Raw genomic sequence first — 22352 nt, forward strand, 5'->3', positions numbered from 1 at the left:
TGAGATATGGGCCATTCTGTCCAGTGATAGCCATCTGTCTGTTGATGGTACAAGTTACTGCACATTCATCGGCATCCCTTTTCAGATAATCGTGAATGTGGGTGAACATACCTACCTGTCCTCAGATTTGGTCACATGCAGGGACACATGCTGGACACCCTCGTCTGGGTTTGTACTGCCTATATCATTGGCCAGAGGGATTACCCTGGGAGTATCATCAGTGAGTCATCTCTTTGGTTTGGTAGGTTCTCAAGACGGAGCAATCATAAAGATGTGGAGAGCATCTGGAGAGGGAGCTGATGGACAGCTGGTGTTTGTGAGTGACATACAGGGGGCAGCACAGGCTGCTGGTGGAACAGCCACATGTGTGAAGGAGCAGAGGGCCTTGGCGAAGCACTGTGGAAAAGCAATGTGTCAGGGAAGGGGGAGCAGTAACTCTGGAGTCACTAGAAGCTGTCGGAACATCTTGTAGGAGCAGCACATCATATGGAAGACACCCTCTTCTGGGTATGTACTGCCTATATCATTGGCCAGAGGGATTACCCTGGGAGTATCATCAGTGAGTCATCTCTTTGGTTTGGTGGGTTCTCAAGACGGAGCAATCATAAAGATGTGGAGAGCATCTGGAGAGGGAGCTGATGGACAGCTGGTGTTTGTGAGTGACATACAGGGGGCAGCACAGGCTGCTGGTGGAACAGCCACATATGTGAAGGAGCAGAGGGCCTTGGCGAAGCATTGTGGAAAAGCAATGTGTCAGGGAGGGGGGAGCAGTAACTCTGGAGTCACTAGAAGCTGTCGGAACATCTTGTAGGAGCAGCACATAATATGGAAGAACTGACTGTCATCTGGGCAGTGTGTGTCATCTCATGGAACTGTTTGGAGTGTAGAGACTGTGTAAGCTGCTGTGCTCACTACTACCCTTATTGGTGAGCTGCTTAATTTGATGTTACTGGTGTGGAAGTTGTTCTTCAGTTCTCCCCTTTAGTGATTACTGTTAAAGCTTCCCTGCCCACACTGTACTGTGGTTTGCTACATCACATCTGCTTCGTTGTTATTTGATTTGGCTTAGTTGTGCACACATTTTTAGTCCCCTACAACATGCCACATTCTATGGAACATCCAGATCATTAATTAATTGTTGATAACTGTAATTCTGGGACTTCTGCCTCTGAATTGGAGGACCTGGAAGTTAAAGTGCTTGCCCTTTGAGTGACTCATGTAACCTTCGTAATGTGAATCTGTTTAAAGTCTGAAAGGTTTTTTCTCCCCTTGAAAGATGGCTCATTGTAACTTTGCTGTTTTACAAATTGTGAACATTTGTTTAAAGGTTTATTTCTCTCTTGAAAATTGACTTAAGCTTTTTTAATTCCTTTTTAGTAAGTACCTCAGAATAATCTTTTTTTATTTTAGTGCACCCATTAAAGGTGGTTTAGAATAATTTAAATTAAAATCTGGAAAAAGTTTTTATCCACCTTTTAAAGGTGTCTCGGTTTGAATTGTAACCCTATGCAAGCATTGGTTTAAACATAAACTTTACATCTTCCCTTGTGCTCTGGTTAGTGGTAGTCTTGATCACTTGTTGATTAGCAGAGTATGATGTACTTGTCTTTTTGGGGTGTTTAGATCACCTCAACCTATTTGTGTAACATTGCTAAAGTTATCCCATGCATAGCTCAGTGCCTTCATCAATTAGAGGATCAATGTGTGATCAATATTTTAAACATTAGCATTTTCAGAGTCCTAGATAAAATTTGCTTTAATTACAGTTTCTCTGAACATTTGTTTTGAGTCTGTTTTACTAGACAGATTTCTGAGCCTGACTACAAAATCATATTTTGATTAATTGTTTCAAGTTAAGTTTTGGTTCAATCAAAATATCTGCAAACATTTGTTCATCATATTTTGCTTAATAGTTTCAAGTTAAATCTTTGCCTTGATTAAAGTCTGTCTAAACATATGTTCTGAATATCAGTTGTTCTAAGCAGATTGCTGAGCTTGCCTGTAAAATCATAAGGTGCTTAACTGTTCTATGCATGCTTTCAGTGTACTGTGTATCGGCAAACAAAAGAAATAAAAAACTATATTTTGCTGTATCCTTGACTTGAGTTTGGTCTTTCCACTCCAGCAATCTGCATTCTGCTATCCCACCATACCAATGCTCCAGGAAAGTGTGCATGCAAATTGTTTATGAGTTTGGAATACACAAGCACCTTAAAATTTCCCCATAGCCATAAATCTAAGGGATTAGGATCAGGTGCTCTTAATCTCCTCAACTAATCAATTGCTCATAAATGTTTACGTACTGTTGTAACAGGTGTAGACGATTGGATGGTGCCATGCTGAGTATAAACCATATCTGTTGTCTATCTGCAAGAGTAACAATTGAATAGTGTGGGTAATTTGTTCCTCAGAAGTTGTCAGTAAACAGTACTTTGTCTGTTAAAGCATGTGGTCCTATGAGTCTGTCATCTACAGTTCCATCCCATACGTTGACACTAAAGCAATTTTGTGTCATGTTTCCAAGATTTCTTAACCATATGTATTCTGTCCATTCTTGCTTACTGTGGTAATTTATGGTTCCATCTGCGTGAATTAATAACCAAGTATGAGGTAGAAAACTACTGACCAGTATCACTCCCTCCCCCCAGCATTCTCCAAAATATTAGAAAAATTGATGAAGCACTTAATCAATAAATATCTAAATTGCCATACGCTACTAAACAGTAACGGCATGGTTTCCAGTCAGGTAAAAACACAGAAACAACAATAATGTGCAACACTGAACAAATAATCAAAAATCTATAGAAAACAATAGCTTAGTAGGAAATATTTTAGATATCTCCAAGGCATTTGATACTGTTAATCATGGCTTCCATTTAGAAACACTGGAACAGTTAGGTATTCATGGGACAGGAAAAATGTGGTCTGAACAAAATTGAACACAAATTGTATGACTGGTGTTAGCTCAATCCAGTCACAAAATCAACTTAGTATCAATTAAAATCAGTCTTGATAACAAATTTATTTATTCTGGTAACCTGTTTTGACCACGCCTGTGGTCATCTTCAGACCAAAATGCTGTATGGGCAGGAGCCTCCTTCTAGCTGTAAGTCACTGCAGTGATTTACCACTAGAAGGAGGTGCCTGCTCATACACCCTTTTGGTCTGAAGATGACCACAGACGTTGTCAAAACTGGTTACCAGAATAAATAAATTTGTGATCACGACTGATTTTAATGGTAACTATTAGTAAAAACATTGATCACTGCCTGCTTCCACGATGTATTCAAAAGATGCAAAAAGGTGGAAATAGGGGTACTAGAAGGCAGTCTTCTTGGTCCTACATTATTTCTTATCTATATAACTGATATTCACACCTAAGATACTGCAGCCAGTGTCTTGCTATTTGCAAATGATACTAGTGTGGTAATAAGTAGGCCAAAACTGTTGCTTCATACAACAACTGAGCAACTCCTAACGTATGCCCACTCTTACTTCAAACAGATTGATGTTACATGTAAATGAAACAAATTACATGCAATCTGGAAGAATAAGTCTATATCTAAATCTAAATCAGTCTGGTCATAAAAATCACTTACCACATCAAAGGCAGGGGTACCTGTGAAAATCAGTCATGTGACCTACAAGCTCAGCTGCAGCCACTGTGCTGCACCCTATATGGGAGTGACAACCAACAAGGTGTCTTTCTGCACGAATGGCCACTGACAAACTGTGGCCAAGAAACAAGTGGACCACCCCGTTGGTGAGCATGCTGCCCAACATGACATCCTTCATTCCAATGACTGCTTCACAGCCTGTGTCATATGGATCCTTCCCACCAACACCAGTTTTTCTGAACTGCACATGTGTGAACTTTCCCTGTAATATATCCTATGTTCCCATAACCCTCCTGGCCTCAACCTTCGTTAGTCATTGTACTCACCCATCCAGCCCCTTTCCTTTTCTCATTCCAGCACTACACAGCCCTCGTTCCACCATTACACCCAGTCTTTTTACTTCTCTCCTTTTCCGCTACCACCCCCCCCCCCCTCCCTCCCACCACACCTCACCCCTGCCCTGCGTTGCACCTTACAACTGCACATAGCTGCCCTACCCTCTCTCCACCTTGTCCCTGCATGCTTCCAAGCAGCACTTCACTATCCCCCACCCTCCGCACCCCAGCCTCCTCCTTATCCCCACCCAGTCACCACTCACATCATGCACCGATGCTGCTGTTCGCTGTATGGCCTCAGTTGGCTGATACAGCAGTCACGTGTTGTGTGAGTTGTGTTTGTGTTTGTGTTTGTGTGTGTGTGTGTGTGTGTGTGTGTCTATCTATTTTGATGATTGCTATATTGGCCAAAAGCTAATTTGTGATAGTCTTTTTGTGGTGCCTATCTGCAACTCAGCATCTCCACTACGTGATGAGTAGCATCTTTCCTCTTCATAATATTGTTACATTCCATGCTGGATTTCTCATTGTGTGATTAAATTTTAATGACCATGTTAGAAACATTCAGCTGGTTTCCCTCTAAGAGTTATTGTAAATGTGTGTATCCCAGAGGATGCCAGGATGGCATACTACAGCAACTTCCAGTCTCTTGCAGCAAATGGAATAATATTTTGAGGTTCCACCAATTGCTGCCTAATAGTCTTTTTTTCACCATTACAGATGAGTGCTACCTGAATAATAACACACAGTCACACTGCATACCCATGTTCGAAAAGCTTGAAATATCAGGACCCACCTTGCAAATTTTCAGACAAATGCTGGCTTTCATAGCTATATATATATATATATATATATATATATATATATATATATATATATATATATATATATATATATATATATATATATATATAAAAACTACTACTATTTTACATACATATTTGTTGCATTCAATTTCCTTGAAATGAATTTACGTGTACATCTGGACAACATCAATACAATAGTTATTGTCTATGGATGTGTAAATAAAAGAAATAAATAACTTCCATCTTATACATAATAAAATACTAGCTATGAACTGTGGCTCTTCAATACTCTCTCTTAGAATCCAAAGGTAGAACGGTAACCTGGCATTGTGGAATGTGACGGGACAAAGTAACTGTTTGTACTGAAGAGCATGCTTTATGCTTCCTGCGACTCTCAACGTTTCATACACTTGTTACAGGATCATCTTCTTCTTCTCACTGCAACACTAATTTATCCCTACCCATCATGCAAGCTGTGCACGTTTTAGCATGATCCATTGTTCTTGCTGAAAATGATCCCAATGTCTGCAAGTTGCCAGAAAAACATTCAAATGTTTTCAGATGGACTGCTGCAATGAGGATGTCATTCAGCATACACAACATATGCCAATCAATTAATGTCTCTAGGAAAATCATAGCTCAATACTACCTCTACCATTTCTGTATGGAATAACAGGGCTCCTTTTCCTGGTTGACATAGTTTAGTTCACCCTTCATGGAACCACTGATCTTATTCTGATACAACCTCAAAACAACATGCAGAATGGTTAATGTAGGAGAATTTTAAGTGCCCTGTCTGACAACAGCATCACTGTCAGAGGACTAAGTATAAAGAGTAGTACAACCAATAAGAAATAAGCATTGAACATCAACAGGAAGACATCCTACAGTTCTCAAGTTTTCAGCACAAGTAAAATGACCCATATCCCAACAAGTATTTGTTATTGGACCTATATTTATGGGACCTTTTTCCTGGGACAGAGCAGTCCTGTTTTCCTGTAAACATATGGGACACTTGTTTAAACACTCTGTAAATTATTTTTATTTTAAGTGCTACTCTATTTACATCATGTGAATAATAACACTGTAACACAGGACAACACAGTCTTGAGGGATCATGGGAATAACAGTTTGATGCTGCAGTACATCAGAAAAATAATAAAAATTGCGTGAGTCTAACCTTTGTCCTTGCAGTATCACTTCGAGCCATCAGGTTTCCAAGAGCATATCCCAAGCGAACCACTATGTCTTGTCTACCAGGGTATTTCTTCATTAGTTTTACAAATAATCCAAAGCAACCATCATAAGCAATAACTGCATCACAGCACTCATCATGTGTTGATATTATGCTGCAATAAAAATATATATTTAAATCAACTGAATATTTTAGTATTGGATACACAATATATATTACTTTACAGCCACAACTTGAATCAGAATTTTCACTTTTATTACAAGTTCATTATAATCACTTCATGGTACACATGTTGCTCAAATCATAAGCTCTGAAATGGATCTAAAAATAAAATTGACATAAAATTAAATTTTCTTTTTAGAGAAGGTACACAAAAGGGAATGACTAATGTGTACCTATAAGTAGTAATAACAGAGGTAAAAATTCACTAATACTGAACATTATAGGATTGGTCACCATAATGCAATGAAAGTAAATATCTCAAAATACACACACACACACACACACAGTATATAAGTATGATTTTATGAGGATACTACAGATGGTTGGCTGTGGTCTTGACCAAGGAAATACCCCAACATTTGACAGACATCATTGTTAGCTGCAATAGGCAGAAAACGTGCTTTGTTGGTGCTGCACATGTTAGCAATTTTGACCAACATAAACTCATGCTGCAGTGTTCTTTCTCAGCATGCCAGTGTAGAGGTGGGCACAGAAAGCTAGTGAAAATTCCATGCAATCATGTGTACAAGGTTCATGTGTCTATTTGAAGTTTTAGATTAGCTCATTTTATTGTTCGTGTTGCTTCTGCATTATCTTTCATTGACTGTATGAACATCCATTTGTATTGTGATGCATTGTGAAAGTTTGATCATTTACAAATGCTGCAATAAACTAGTACTGTTATCGCCAATTATTGACTTAAACTTAATTGAGCTCTTTTAAAATTTTTACATCTTGTACCACAGGTGTCTCAAGTACTATCATTCCAATTTCGTTGTACAATTACATGAGAAATAGGTTATTTCTGAGAATTTTCGGACTAAAAAACTATTTTTTCATAAGTTACCAGTTGGAGTGTTTTGGGTACATACCTTACTTCGTAGTAAACCAGCATTTGTGATTCACAGTTCTGTCAAAAAATACATCACCCTGAAATTCACTGTCTAACAATGCAAAAAAACTGGGAGTTTTTGGGAATTTTTGGAAGCTAACTCTATGAGCAATTTGGAGTAAATTGGAGTTTGTGGTTCAGTTTTTGTAGCAGATATTCTAACATATTGTGTAACATCTAGTTTTTCATAAAAGAGGAGTAGACCAATATATTAACTGCATTTATTGTAAATTAACTACTTTTTGAGTTTGATAACAATTGTAATTAAGATCAAAACGTTTTAGAAAACTAGCAGTTTTTACCACAGGTTTTTGTGTTGTCTTAATAGCAACCTCATTTTGCATAATTGCTTTAATTCTTATGGGCAATTAGCAACTTTTAGCTCAACAGATTAAAAGATAATCAGTGGGTTTTATTTAAAGTTGTTTGTTCACTGCCATGCAGAACATTGCACCAGCCAATATGCAGCCCCACTGAGAATGCCGTTCTTGAATATGGCTGAGTTGGTTGACATTCATAAGCAGCTAGAAATTGCCCTGACTACTGTCAAATGATTGGCAACTCCTGTGAACTAAAGTGTTGGAAGAGCTCCCAAGCATTGTGTACCTGGGATATCAGTACCAGAGGTACCTCAGGAACTATCATCTCCTATGGATACTGTCTCTGCTGCAGAAAGTACAGAATCTGTCATTACTCATCCACTTGACCATGACTGGCATGTCAATGCTAGATCTAGGCGTCTTGTACAGGGGGGATGGGGACCAGGGAGGATTCAGGTTATTGTACCGAACCCCCTAGCCAACATGTCTGAGGCACTGTCTTTCACTAAAACTGAGCCAGTGGGACTCACTTCATCTATTTTGGAGACGCCTGTTTAGTCTGGTGTCAAGAGATTGCAAACACAAAAGGGTACGAGTCTATTAATTATGGGCACCATTTAGGGAAATGGCAGCACAGGACAGGAAATGACACCAGGTGCACTTAGTGTGTATCTCTGGGAACCTCATTCAACATGCTGAAGAGACTATTCCAGCAGCCACTAAGGGAACAGGGTGCAACAAACTGGAGATTCGGTGCATGCTGGAACAAATGATGCCTGTCATCTGGGCTCCAAGGTCATGCTTGGGTCATTCCAGCGACTGGCAGAGAAGGTTGAAAAGACCAGCCTTGTGCATGGACTTCCTATGACACTCATAATTTGCAGCGTTATTCCCAGAACACATTGTGGCCCCTTGGATCTGAGTTGAGTGGAAGAACTGAAACAGAGACTTCGAATGTTTTGTGACAAGCCAGGCTGTGACTTCCTCAACATGCACCATAGGGCTGAGAACTGTAAGGTCGCCCTAAATGGGTCAGGTGTGCACAACACATCAGAGATTGCTACTCAGCTAGCTGACTGCATGTGAGATGCATACAAACGTTTTTTTAGATTAGGCGACTCTCCATCCAATCCAGACAAAGGTAGCTGTAGAAAATCTGTAAGTATAATTGTTAAGATCGAAAGAAATGCTTCCCACAAGTGAAAGTATTAGATCGTAATGATAAGCTGCCGAAACATTCACAACAAAGTGCCAGAGTTTGAAGCACTCATGAAAGGCATTGACGCTCACATAATACTAGGTACAGAAAGCTGATTGAAACCTGAAATTGACAGCTGTGAGATTTTTGGGGAAAATTTAAGTTTACATCAAAAGGATAGGCAAATGGGAAATGGAGGTGGTGTATTTGTCACAATATACAAGAAACTCAGATATACCAAGATAGAAATTGAAGCTGTATGTGAGATTGTTTGGGAAAGGCTCAGTATCAGAGTCAGCATAAAATGATAATTGGATCCTTCTATCGCCCACCAGATTCATCTTCTGATGTAACCTAAAACTTTAGAGAAAAAAACAGTTCACTTGTACATGAGCTCCCCCAACATACAGTAACCATTGGCAGAAATTTCTATCATCCAACAATTAATTGGGATGATTACAGTTTTGTTAGTAGTGGGCTTGATAAGGCCCCATTCATGATGGAAATATATTGTATCTAATGGGAACAAGCAGACCTGAATTCTTTGAGAATGTACACATCAAAAATGATATCAGTGACCATGACACAGATGTGACAACAATGATTACCAAAGTACAAAGGACAACTAAAACAAGCAGAAAGATACATATGTTCAGTAAAATACATGAAAAAAATCTGTGTTGTGTCACATGAGTTAGGAACCTGAAACTTTCAGCACAGGGCTGGAGCATGTAGAGGAACTATGGTTCAAATTTTAACAATAGTCTACCATGCACTGGATAGATATGCACCCAGCAGAACAGTTCATAGCCTCTGCAGTGTACAGTCACTATGAATAAACTTCTAAAGAAACAGAGGTTACTGCATAATAGGTGGAAAACAAAGCAAAGGGCTATAGATAGAGAGAGGCTGAATGAAATGTGTTTAGCTATCAAGAGAGCAATGCATGAAGCCCTTCAATGACTAGTGCATTAAAATGTTGTCAAACGATATTTCACAAAACCCAAGCAAATTCTGGTCATATGTAAGGATTGTTAGCGGTGCCAAAGTTATTGTCCAGTGCCTACTGAATGAGACAGGTACTGAATTTGAGGGTAGCAAAGCAAAAACTGAAATGCTTAACTCCATTTTCAGATGTACCTCTACAAAGGAAAAAACCCATGAGAATTTTCCCAATTTAATTCTTGAACCACTGAAAAGATTAATGAAATAAGCATTAGAGTCAATGGTGTTGAGAAACAGCTGAAATCATTGAAATTGAACAAAACTCCATGGCCCTATGGAATTTCTGTCAGATTCTACACTGAACTTGTGGCTGAGTTACCCCCTCTTTAACTATAACCTATTGTAGATCCCTCAAACAAGGAACCATTGCTTCATTCTTGGAAATAAGCACAGGTCACACTCATCTACAAGAAGGGTAGTAGAAGTGCCCACAAAACTACTGTCTAATATCCTTGAGATCGATTTGTTGTACAATCTTAGAACATATTCTGAGCTCAAACACAATGATGTACCTTGAACAGAATGACCTCCTCAATGTCAATCAACATGGATTCCGAAAACATCAATTATGTGAAACCCAACTCACACTCTTCTCACATGACATACTGAAAGCTTAGCATCACGGCCATCAAGTAGATGCAGTATTCCTTGATTTCCAAAAAGCATTTGACTCAGTACCACATCTATGCCTATTGTCAAAGGTATGCTCATATCAGATATCAAATAGAATTTGTGACTGTATTGAGGACTTTTTTTTGTAGGGAGGACACAGCATGTTATCTCAGATGGAGAGTAGAAGTAACCTCAGGTGTGCCCCAGGGAAGTGTGTTGGGGCCCTTGCTATTCATGTTGTATACTAATGACCTTGCAGGCAATAGTAATAGTAATATCAGACTTTTGCAGATGGTGCAGTTATCTATAATGAAGCTGCATAAATATTCAGTCAGATCCCGATAAGATTTCAAACTAGTGCAATGACTGGCAACTTACTTTAAGTGTTCAGAAATGTGGAATTGTGCTTCTTTAAAAAAAACACTATGAGTTTAAGTTCCAAGAGAAAAACATTGCAGGATTTCGGAGATGATTTGAGCAGCCATATGATGGTATTTTTTGGGCCCCATAGTTACTCTGCAAGACTGCATTACTGACAAGCATTATGCAATTCTTTTGGTTGATCAGTTTCATTCCATGTTACAGTGTTTGTTCTCCAATGGTGCTGCTGTTTTCTGAGATGACGGGGCCCCTGTTTACACCACTTGCAATGTCCAGGACTGGTTTTGTGAGCTTAGGGATGAATTATTGGCTCTCTCTTGGCCACCACAGTCACCAGATCTCAATATTATTGAGCCTTTGTGGTCTACTGATGATAGAAAGGTGTGTGTTTGCTAACCACCTACATCATCTTTACCTGAACTTGCAACTATTTCGCAGGAAGAGTGATATAAGATTTCCTTGAAAACCATACATGACCTGTATTTATCATTCTAAGGAGACAAGTGGAAGCTGTTTTGAATCTCCCAATGGTTTTCCTACATCATATTAGGCATCATAATGTGTTATGTTTGTGGTGTTTTCTCCACTTGCTGTGCATGTAACAGATAATAAAATTAATTAGCTTTCAAGTTCTTGTGTGCATATGAGACTCTATTTACATCAGAAATGGAGAGGATACTTGAAGCTAGGGCAACTTTCTGATCTGTTGTACCTGTCAATGTGTCACTCATCATTCACCAGCTACCTGTCAATGTGTCACTCATCATTCACCAGCATATGAGTAATCACATTTTCTCAGTTTTGTTCTTTCTGTAGTGGAATTTCCATAATCATAATAATTCAGAGTATCTCATGTCTAAATCATATGATTCCAAAAGATTTTGGCCCTGGAGACTGCACAAAAACAAATCATACATATAGTACACATATATCAACTATTATTTTGGCTAAAATTGGGGAAGACACTGAAGAAACACTGAAGTAAGTGAGTCAGTGAGTTATATCTTCCACTGATTACATCAGTAACAGGCAATCTGATGTAGAACATGCCAACTGAACAAATTTCACAGACTTCTGGTGGCAAATTGGGCATTTATAGGTTTGTACTTTATCTGACTACTAATAACCTCCACAGCAGAACTCGCTAATACATGCTTGTGCAGTGGCATTTGACTTGGAGATAGCTGGTTAGAGTCCTGTAGGTATAAGAAGTTTTCGTCACCAGTATTTGGCTGGAAAGGGGTGGCAACTGAACTCCCGTTGGTGTCTCCCAGTCAGCAATGCTATACGGCATGGCATTCCTGATTACAATTTTCATTCAAGAATTCTTCTGTGGTGTGGGAGAAGTAATTGAGGAGAAACAACCACTTATCTTCATTTGAAAATGCTGTTTCTGTCTCTCAAAAATTTAATTTCTGTGTGAAATTTGAAACTTTCAAAGCATATAGATTGTTTCATGAAATTTGGGATGAGCAATCATTTGCTGCAATGATATTACGACACAGAGTCTTCATGCCATCTTCAAGTGTACACTAATGTAAGTAAACTGTTTAAACTGTGCTGGGGTGTGCATGGTGTACCCAGATGTCACTGCACATGCATTGCAATGCCACAGGTATGCCTGCTGAAAGTTTGAGTGCTGCTGTGAGCGCCCTCATCAATATCAAATCCAGTATTACTCTCCACAATCATGTAATATGAATGAAACTGTGTAAAGTTTATAGCAAAACATTGTACAGAAGCTTCTTCAGGAACTAGGGGTTCTAACACTTATGTGCCAAAACATTTACTTCTTAACTGTATTTGCAGTTAATACCATGAATGGTTTTAAGATGAACTGTGATGCACACAATAACAGTATTATAAATAATAATAATTGCCATATAGACTACTGGTTCACATCTCTTTCTGCAGTTCAGAATGAAATTTAAATTATTGTGCAAAAGTCTGTTATATGATGCCAGCAGACATCACACAGGAAAAATCCCCAAATATTCAACAGCTTACAGGAAAAATCCCCAAATATTCAACAGCTTATTAGTCATTCTACAATTTATCAGAACATTTGGACTTACAGAATGCAAATGCCACATAGCTCTAATCTTGAGTTTGCTAGTGTATAGACACCTTACAGTAGTCTGTACAGAGCAAATGCTTTGCTTTGAAGTATTAGATAAAAAGAAACAGCTGAGTAATATAAGAGATTGAGCATTAGCTTTCAGCAAAGTAGTTGTTGTTCTGTTAATGCACCCATATGAATAATTCCTATAATTATCAGAGCTGCAAAAAGATAAGCATTAGCCATAATTTGTTACTAACATACTTTACAGAAGTAGCTTGCAGTGACTTTTTCTACGTGTTAATATATAACATACCTTGTTGGACTTTCCTGAAGACATTCCTTCATGTTGGGATTTACAAAATACAATGAGTTAATGAAAGAGCCAACAAATGAGTTTTCACAGTTTTTTTTTTGCTCATAGGCAGATGTGCTGATGTATGGACAATAACAATACATGCAAATTGTTTTCAATCATGATTTGCCAAGCAATGTAATTGGTAAAATGTTTGGGAGCATCAAAACTTCCTCTTAATGATTTTAAAGTCAAGTAGAAATTTTCTCAGCAATTGCTGTATCAAAACCCAGGTCAGGTGGCAACTGAAACCACAAGGCCAAACAGGTGCACCCGGCCAGAACCGTTGTGGAACCGATGGATGTCCGCAGCTCGTGGTCGTGCGGTAGCGTTCTCGCTTCCCGCGCCCGGGTTCGATTTCCTACGGGGTCAGGGATTTTCTTTGCCTCGTGATGACTGGGTGTTGTGTGATGTCCTTAGATTAGTTAGGTTTCAGTAGTTCTGTTCTAGGGGACTGATGATCATAGATGTTAAGTCCCATAGTGCTCAGAGCCAAGAACCGATGGTCATGGCGTTGGATGCAGCAGGTGAAGGAGGGTCCCGTGGTTGGCGTCCTTGTAGCAGCTCCACCAGGATATTGTCCCCCACTCGAGTGATACCGTATGAACTCAAAAAATTGTCTAAAGCAGGTTCATGGGAAATGTCAGATACATTTTTCCACATCTGAATTTTAAATGTCTTTTCCCCAGCTTATGACTGTGGATTCACTTAAATCTAAGCTTCAACCTGCCCTGTGCCTGGCCCCTTTTCAGCCGGATCATCACCTCATGTTGGCTACAGATGCCTCTCAACATGCTCCTGGTGCAGTGTTTATACACAAATTTCTGAACGAGTCTAAACATCCCATTGCTTATGCTTCTAAGATTTAAACTCTCACTCAGTAGCAGTGTTCTCAGGTTGAAAAGGATACTTTAGCGATTGCATTTGCCCTCAAGAAATTTCACATTTCTTAAGTGGTTTTAAGTTCCATTTAATCATGGATCACAAGCTGTTGGTTATTCTTTTTAATCCTTCAGCTTCTGTCCCAGGCAAGGCAGCCCACAATTTGCAGATGTGGGCTCTCTTCTGCTCCCATTATCAGTATAAGATCCATTACCGGACTGTGGTGCAACACGGCAATGTCAATGCCTTACCTTGCCTTCCAATTGGGCTGGACCTGCATTCAATCAGCATAAGATGCTTTGTTTCTATTTAGATACTGAAAATAAGAACATGGTCAATGCTTCTCCCATCATTAATGCCATGATAGCATAGGCCATCGCCATGGATCCTGAACTCAGTCAGGTCCTCTCTCACTGGAAAAATCATTGGGCCATGCCTCACATCCCCTGCATAATTACTTCTCCCTCCAGCAACACTGTTCTGTGTTTGATGCGATCCTTTTGTTACCTACGGAGGGTATGCTTCTGCATGTTGGTCATTGGAGGATCTCTTGCACCAAAGCTTTGTCCAGCCGACGTTTATTGGCCAGGCATAGGTGGGGGCATTGTGTGGCTTATCTTCATTTACACTCACTGTGTTCAGCAACACGTGGTCCCACATGGGTCTTTCTCCCCCTTGCTGACGCCACAGTGCCCATGGGAGCATCTACACGTCAATTTTGCTGTGCCTTTGCTAAATCAGTATTGGCTCATTGTAGTGGATGCCTATTCAAAGTTTCCCTGTATGACGTGTTGTCCATCCACAGCCATTGTGTGTATTGAACCAGGGACCTAGAAACAACTGAGAGACATTGTCCCCATCGTAGCCCTCAGTGGTTCACAACCCCACAACAGGCTACAGCCGTCCACTCACCCCACTGCTGCCCCACACCGAACCTAGGGTTATCATGTGGTTCAGCCCCCAATGGAATCCCCCCACCCCCCTCCCCTGGAACGCTGCATGATAGAGTAAGCAGTGTTTGCGCAGCAATGACTGACATAGTGTAACTAAGGCGGAATGGAATAAGGGGAACAAGCCCGCATTTGCCAAGGCAGATGGAAAACCACCTTAAAAACCATCCACAGGCTGGCCAGCACACTGGACCTTGACACTAATAGACCAGGTGGATCTGTGATGGGGACCAGCATGTCTTCCTGCTCAGGAAAACAGCATGTTAGACTGCGTGGCTAGCTGGATGGGTATCCACATCCATGATGGAAACTATTTAGGACTTGTCTAAGAGTTTTACAACTGAGGGACTTCTGAATACCATAGTTAACAATAAGGGCCCCCAGTTTGTTTCTTGAGAATCTCCTCGTTTTGTTAGGCTAGTGGTGTTTGCCATCTCACAGCTCCACCATTTTATCCTCAATATGATGGTGAGGCTGAATGCATGGTTCAGACACTTAAAACTGAGATGCGGAAGAATATATCTGACATGTCCCCTGAACCTGCTTTAGACCATTTTTTGAGTTCATACGATATCACTCCAGTGGGGACAATATCCTGGTGGAGCTGCTACATGGACGCCAACCATGGGACCCTCCTTCACCTGCTGCATCCAACACCATGTCTGCTGGTTCCACAACAGTTCTGACCGGGTGCACCTGTTTGGCCTTGTGGTTTCAGTTGCCAGCCAACCTGGGTTTCTGCCATCTTCGAGAGTCGCCGTATCTGGCTCCTATGCGTCATCTGCACTCCTGGACGGTTGATGTCCCATCACGTCGACCAGAGCGGCTGTGCACATTGGGGCATTATCCCAAGGGCCCCATCACATCCCCCACCTACGCTGCAGTCAATGCCTGTTCCTGTGTTGCAGACAGTTCAGTTCACACTGCAGAGGGAGTCACTGCCTGGGATATCAGTCTGGGTTTCCTGACTCTGTCCCCATTCCTCAACTGCCATTGCTGGTGCAGCCCCTGCTGCATCTAACACAACAGTGGCCATCGTCGACGCCTCCGTTGCTGGGTCCAATGCCTCAGCTGATGCCTTTGGCATCGACCACTGACCTCGTCAAGGACGTCACTGGGGAGAAGTTGTCCACAGTCCTGCCCTATGGCCTTTTACAAGTGGTGGGATGGCGCAACAACGCACCCCCTCATCACTTCCACCCCTGCTTGCTGTTGTCTGTCGAACACATGCTACAGCAGCCGCCATCATCAAGCAATGGAATGGGCATCAGTGCCATTATTGGTGTTTTTGTGACTCATAATCTCAGTGCCTTGTGAGTTTTAATGGAACCAGTGCATTTTTGGTACCAGCATTTTTTTCTGTACCATGCATGTGGCTGTGTGTGTGTGTTTTTTTTTTTCATGTATGTATGTATGTATGTATGCACAGCAAATGAGTGCTCGGCCTATTTGCTATGCTGTATTACTGTTGTCCAGTCTATGTGTTCAGTGATATTCACAACCTGTCTCTTACATGTTGCCCTATAAAGTACTGTGTTCCATAATTGTGTTTGTTATTGCTATAACAGTAACCATTGTCACTATGATGACATCATGATCACTAATGCCTAGCTCCATACTGACACTGTTGATAAGTTTTCCTAATACCTATTGTTACTTCATTAATCCTGTCCTACCACCTCATCCATACGAGTAACTCACTTTGTCTGGATTAAACAATGGAAAATCCAGGAAGGAATGTAACAATATATTGAATGTAACAAAGCCTTAGTACATTATTCACACCCCATAATGAATCAGATTCAGATTCTGATTCTTTATTTGATGTTGACCACATGTAGTGAAAGAGGCTTTATAATAATATCAAGATACATTAGAAGTTACTATATTAGTTAAAGTTGACATTACAAGTACAAATTATTTATGCTGCATTAATCAATCATAGACTTAAAACTCAATTTCTATGTTACAAGTATCCAAGAATTCTGTAAGACTGTAGTATGGATTGTCTATTAACCATTTGTGCAGTTTAGTTTTAAAATTATTGAAAGGTCTATTGAGTGCAGTATGCGGTAATTTGTTAAATAATTTCAAACAGTTCACTTTGTGAGAGTTGCCTGTTTTTGTTAGCCTATGTCTAGGAATGTCAATACTCTTATATATTTAAAAGATGATGAGACTTACCAAACAAAAGCACTGGCAGGTCGATAGACACACAAACAAACACAAACATACACACAAAATCTAGCTTTCGCAACCAATGGTTGCCTCGTCAGGAAAGAGGGAAGGAGAGGGAAAGACAAAAGGATTTGGGTTTTAAGGGAGAGGGTAAGGAGTCATTCCAATCCCGGGAGCGGAAAGACTTACCTTAGGGGGAAAAAAGGACAGGTATACACTCGCACACACACACATATCCATCCTCATATACACAGACACAAGCAGACATTTGTAAAGGCAAAGAGTTTGGGCAGAGATGTCAGTCGAGGCGGATGTACAAAGGCAAAGATGATGTTGAAAGACAGGTGAGGTATGAGCGGCGGCAAATTGAAATTAGAAATTAGCGGAGATTGAGGCCTGGCGGATAGCGAGAAGAGAGGATATGCTGAAGGGCAAGTTCCCATCTCCGGAGTTCTGACAGGTTGGTGTTAGTGGGAAGTATCCAGATAACCCGGACGGTGTAACACTGTGCCAAGATGTGCTGGCCGTGCACCAAGGCATGTTTAGCCACAGGGTGATCCTCATTACCAACAAACACTGTCTGCCTGTGTCCATTCATGCGAATGGACAGTTTGTTGCTGGTCATTCCCACATAGAACGCTTCACAGTGTAGGCAGGTCAGTTGGTAAATCACGTGGGTGCTTTCACACGTGGCTCTGCCTTTGATCGTGTACACCTTCCGGGTTACAGGACTGGAATAGGTGGTGGTGGGAGGGTGCATGGGACAGGTTTTACACCGGGGGCGGTTACAGGGGTAGGAGCCAGAGGGTAGGGAAGGTGGTCTGGGGATTTCATAGGGATGAACTAAAAGGTTGCGAAGGTTAGGTGGACGGCGGAAAGACACTCTTGGTGGAGTGGGGAGGATTTCATGAAGGATGGATCTCATTTCAGGGCAGGATTTGAGGAAGTCGTATCCCTGCTGGAGAGCCACATTCAGAATCTGATCCAGTCCCGGAAAGTATCCTGTCACAAGTGGGGCACTTTTGGGGTTCTTCTGTGGAAGGTTCCGGGTTTGAGGAGATGAGGAAGTGGCTCTGGTTATTTGCTTGTGTACCAGGTCGGGAGGGTAGTTACGGGATGCAAAAGCTGTTTTCAGGTTGTTGGTGTAGTGGTTCAAGGATTCCGGACTGGAGCAGATTCGTTTGCCACGAAGACCTAGGCTGTAGGGAAGGGACCGTTTGATGTGGAATGGGTGGCAGCTGTCATAATGGAGGTACTGTTGCTTGTTGGTGGGTTTGATGTGGACGGACGTGTGAAGCTGGCCATTGGACAGGTGGAGGTCAACGTCAAGGAAAGTGGCATGGGATTTGGAGTAGGACCAGGTGAATCTGATGGAACCAAAGGAGTTGAGGTTGGAGAGGAAATTCTGGAGTTCTTCTTCACTGTGAGTCCAGATCATGAAAATGTCATCAATAAATCTGTACCAAACTTCGGGTTGGCAGGCCTGGGTAACCAAGAAGGCTTCCTCTAAGCGACCCATGAATAGGTTGGCATACGAGGGGGCCATCCTGGTACCCATGGCTGTTCCCTTTAATTGTTGGTATGTCTGGCCTTCAAAAGTGAAGAAGTTGTGGGTCAAGATGAAGCTGGCTAAGGTAATGAGGAAAGAGGTTTTAGGTAGGGCGGCAGGTGATCGGCGTGAAAGGAAGTGCTCCATCGCAGCGAGGCCCTGGACATGCGGAATATTTGTGTATAAGGAAGTGGCATCAATGGTTACAAGGATGGTTTCCGGGGGTAACAGACTGGGTAGGGATTCCAGGCGTTCGAGAAAGTGGCTGGTGTCTTTGATGAAGGATGGGAGACTGCATGTAATGGGTTGAAGGTGTTGATCTACATAGGCAGAGATGCGTTCGGTGGGGGCTTGGTAACCAGCTACAATGGGACGGCCGGGATGATTGGGTTTGTGAATTTTGGGAAGAAGGTAGAAGGTAGGGGTGCGGGGTGTTGGTGGGGTCAGGAGGTTGATGGAGTCGGGTGAAAGGTTTTGTAAAGGGCCTAAGGTTCTGAGGATTCCTTGAAGCTCCGCCTGGACATCAGGAATGGGATTGCCTTGGCAAACTTTGTAAGTAGTGTTGTCTGAAAGCTGACGCAGTCCCTCAGTCACATACTCCCGACGATCAAGTACCACAGTTGTGGAACCCTTGTCAGCCGGAAGAATGACGATGGATCGGTCAGCCTTCAGATCACGGATAGCCTGGGCTTCAGCAGTGGTGATGTTGGGAGTAGGATTAAGGTTTTTTAAGAAGGATTGAGAGGCAAGGCTGGAAGTCAGAAATTCCTGGAAGGTTAGGAGAGGGTGATTTTGAGGAAGAGGAGGTGGGTCCCGCTGTGACGGAGGACGGAACTGTTCCAGGCATGGTTCAATTTGGATAGTATCTTGGGGAGTTGGATCATTAGGAGTAGGATTAGGATCATTTTTCTTCGTGGCAAAGTGATATTTCCAGCAGAGAGTACGGGTGTAGGACAGTAAATCTTTGACGAGGGCTGTTTGGTTAAATCTGGGAGTGGGGCTGAAGGTGAGGCCTTTGGATAGGACAGAGGTTTCGGATTGGGAGAGAGGTTTGGAGGAAAGGTTAACTACTGAATTGGGGTGTTGTGGTTCCAGATTGCGTTGATTGGAATTTTGAGGTTTTGGAGGGAGTGGAGCTGGAAGTGGGAGATTGAGTAGATGGGAGAGACTGGGTTTGTGTGCAATGAGAGGAGGTTGAGGTTTGCTGGAAAGGTTGTGAAGGGTGAGTGAGTTGCCTTTCCGGAAGTGGGAAACCAGGAGATTGGATAGTTTTTTAAGGTGGAGGGTGGCATGCTTTTCTAATTTGCGGTTGGCCTGTAGGAGGATGCTCTGAACAACCGGTGTGGATGTGGGAGAGGAAAGATTGAGGACTTTTATTAGGGACAGGAGTTGATGGGTGTGTTGATTGGCTGAGTGGATGTGTAGGTGAAGGATTAGGTGGGTGAGGGCAATGGATTGTTCGGTTTGGAACTGGTATAGGGACTGATGGAAAGAAGGGTTGCAGCCAGAGATGGGAACTTTAAGTGTGAGGCCTTTGGGGGTGACGCCAAATGTCAGACAAGCCTGAGAAAATAAAATATGGGAGTGTAATCTGGCTAGGGCGAAGGCATGTTTGCGGAGGGAATGTAAATAAAACTTAATGGGGTCGTTGTGGAGGTGTTGTGAGGGTGACATGGTCCTAGAAGGTGGAAAGTGGAACACGAGGCTGAAATGAAAATGAAAATAAATATAAAAATATATGGGGAGAGATAAAGGTAAAACTAGAAAGCAAATGGAGATCTGGTGTGAAAAAAGGCGAAAAAGGGTTGGTTAGAGCTGGGCTGTTGATCCTGTGGTGAACTTGTGTAGGTAGATAATGATGTGCATAAAGGTTGGGTGGTTGTGTTGCCGCCAAAACACGTTAAAGGGTGGAGAAATACGGGAGAATTTCGAAAAAACTACGTGAGGATGTATTAAAAGGGTGGTTTGGTGGTGACAGATTATGGAAATGAAGCTAACAATTGTCTGATGAAGAAATAATGACGTTAAAACCTGTGGGAAGCGGCTAGAAATTATCGATGATGTGAGAAAAACGGAAATGGAAATAAAGCAAAAGATATTAAAACTAGCCGAAAAGGTTGTTAAATAGCTGAAAGGAACTGTTTGTGAACTGGAAACGGTGGATTTTATAGCAGCGGTAGTGTTGAAAGCGGAAAAAAAATTTTTGGTTTGGAAGTGGGTTACGTATTATTACGTATTATTGAGTATATATCGGCGGGATAAAATTGAATACTGGATTACGGTAAAAAAGGAGAAGGTGAAAAGAAAGTAAAACTGCTGGCAAAAACAGAAGGAGGAAATAAGATGACAGAAAAGACTACGAAATGTAACAGTGACAATAACAATAACAGACGTGATTGTTGGGTTCAAATTAATGATATGAATATAATAGAGGGAAACGTTCCACGTGGGAAAAATATATTTAAAAAGAAAGATGATGAGACTTACCAAACAAAAGCGCTGGCAGGTCGATAGACACACAAACAAACACAAACATACACACAAAATCTAGCTTTCGCAACCAATGGTTGCCTCGTCAGGAAAGAGGGAAGGAGAGGGAAAGACAAAAGGATTTGGGTTTTAAGGGAGAGGGTAAGGAGTCATTCCAATCCCGGGAGCGGAAAGACTTACCTTAGGGGGAAAAAAGGACAGGTATACACTCGCACACACACACATATCCATCCTCATATACACAGACACAAGCAGACATTTGTAAAGGCAAAGAGTTTGGGCAGAGATGTCAGTCGGGGCGGATGTACAAAGGCAAAGATGATGTTGAAAGACAGGTGAGGTATGAGCGGCGGCAAATTGAAATTAGAAATTAGCGGAGATTGAGGCCTGGCGGATAGCGAGAAGAGAGGATATGCTGAAGGGCAAGTTCCCATCTCCGGAGTTCTGACAGGTTGGTGTTAGTGGGAAGTATCCAGATAACCCGGACGGTGTAACACTGTGCCAAGATGTGCTGGCCGTGCACCAAGGCATGTTTAGCCACAGGGTGATCCTCATTACCAACAAACACTGTCTGCCTGTGTCCATTCATGCGAATGGACAGTTTGTTGCTGGTCATTCCCACATAGAACGCTTCACAGTGTAGGCAGGTCAGTTGGTAAATCACGTGGGTGCTTTCACACGTGGCTCTGCCTTTGATCGTGTACACCTTCCGGGTTACAGGACTGGAATAGGTGGTGGTGGGAGGGTGCATGGGACAGGTTTTACACCGGGGGCGGTTACAGGGGTAGGAGCCAGAGGGTAGGGAAGGTGGTCTGGGGATTTCATAGGGATGAACTAAAAGGTTGCGAAGGTTAGGTGGACGGCGGAAAGACACTCTTGGTGGAGTGGGGAGGATTTCATGAAGGATGGATCTCATTTCAGGGCAGGATTTGAGGAAGACGTATCCCTGCTGGAGAGCCACATTCAGAATCTGATCCAGTCCCGGAAAGTATCCTGTCACAAGTGGGGCACTTTTGGGGTTCTTCTGTGGAAGGTTCCGGGTTTGAGGAGATGAGGAAGTGGCTCTGGTTATTTGCTTGTGTACCAGGTCGGGAGGGTAGTTACGGGATGCAAAAGCTGTTTTCAGGTTGTTGGTGTAGTGGTTCAAGGATTCCGGACTGGAGCAGATTCGTTTGCCACGAAGACCTAGGCTGTAGGGAAGGGACCGTTTGATGTGGAATGGGTGGCAGCTGTCATAATGGAGGTACTGTTGCTTGTTGGTGGGTTTGATGTGGACGGACGTGTGAAGCTGGCCATTGGACAGGTG

At 42.0% G+C, this 22352-nt stretch overlaps 1 protein-coding gene across 1 annotated transcript in view; it reads right to left on the reverse strand.

Annotated features, from left to right (window-relative positions):
* Positions 1-22352, reverse strand: part of LOC126100892 (armadillo repeat-containing protein 2) — a 169328-nt gene that overhangs the window by 87084 nt on the left and 59892 nt on the right. Inside the window, exon 10 of the mRNA XM_049911559.1 lies at positions 5939-6107. Coding sequence (XP_049767516.1) covers positions 5939-6107 — 169 coding nt within the window. The remainder of the gene's footprint in view (positions 1-5938; positions 6108-22352) is intronic.

Source organism: Schistocerca cancellata, chromosome 9 (genome assembly GCF_023864275.1).
Source record: "Schistocerca cancellata isolate TAMUIC-IGC-003103 chromosome 9, iqSchCanc2.1, whole genome shotgun sequence".
Classification (NCBI taxonomy): domain Eukaryota; kingdom Metazoa; phylum Arthropoda; class Insecta; order Orthoptera; family Acrididae; genus Schistocerca; species Schistocerca cancellata.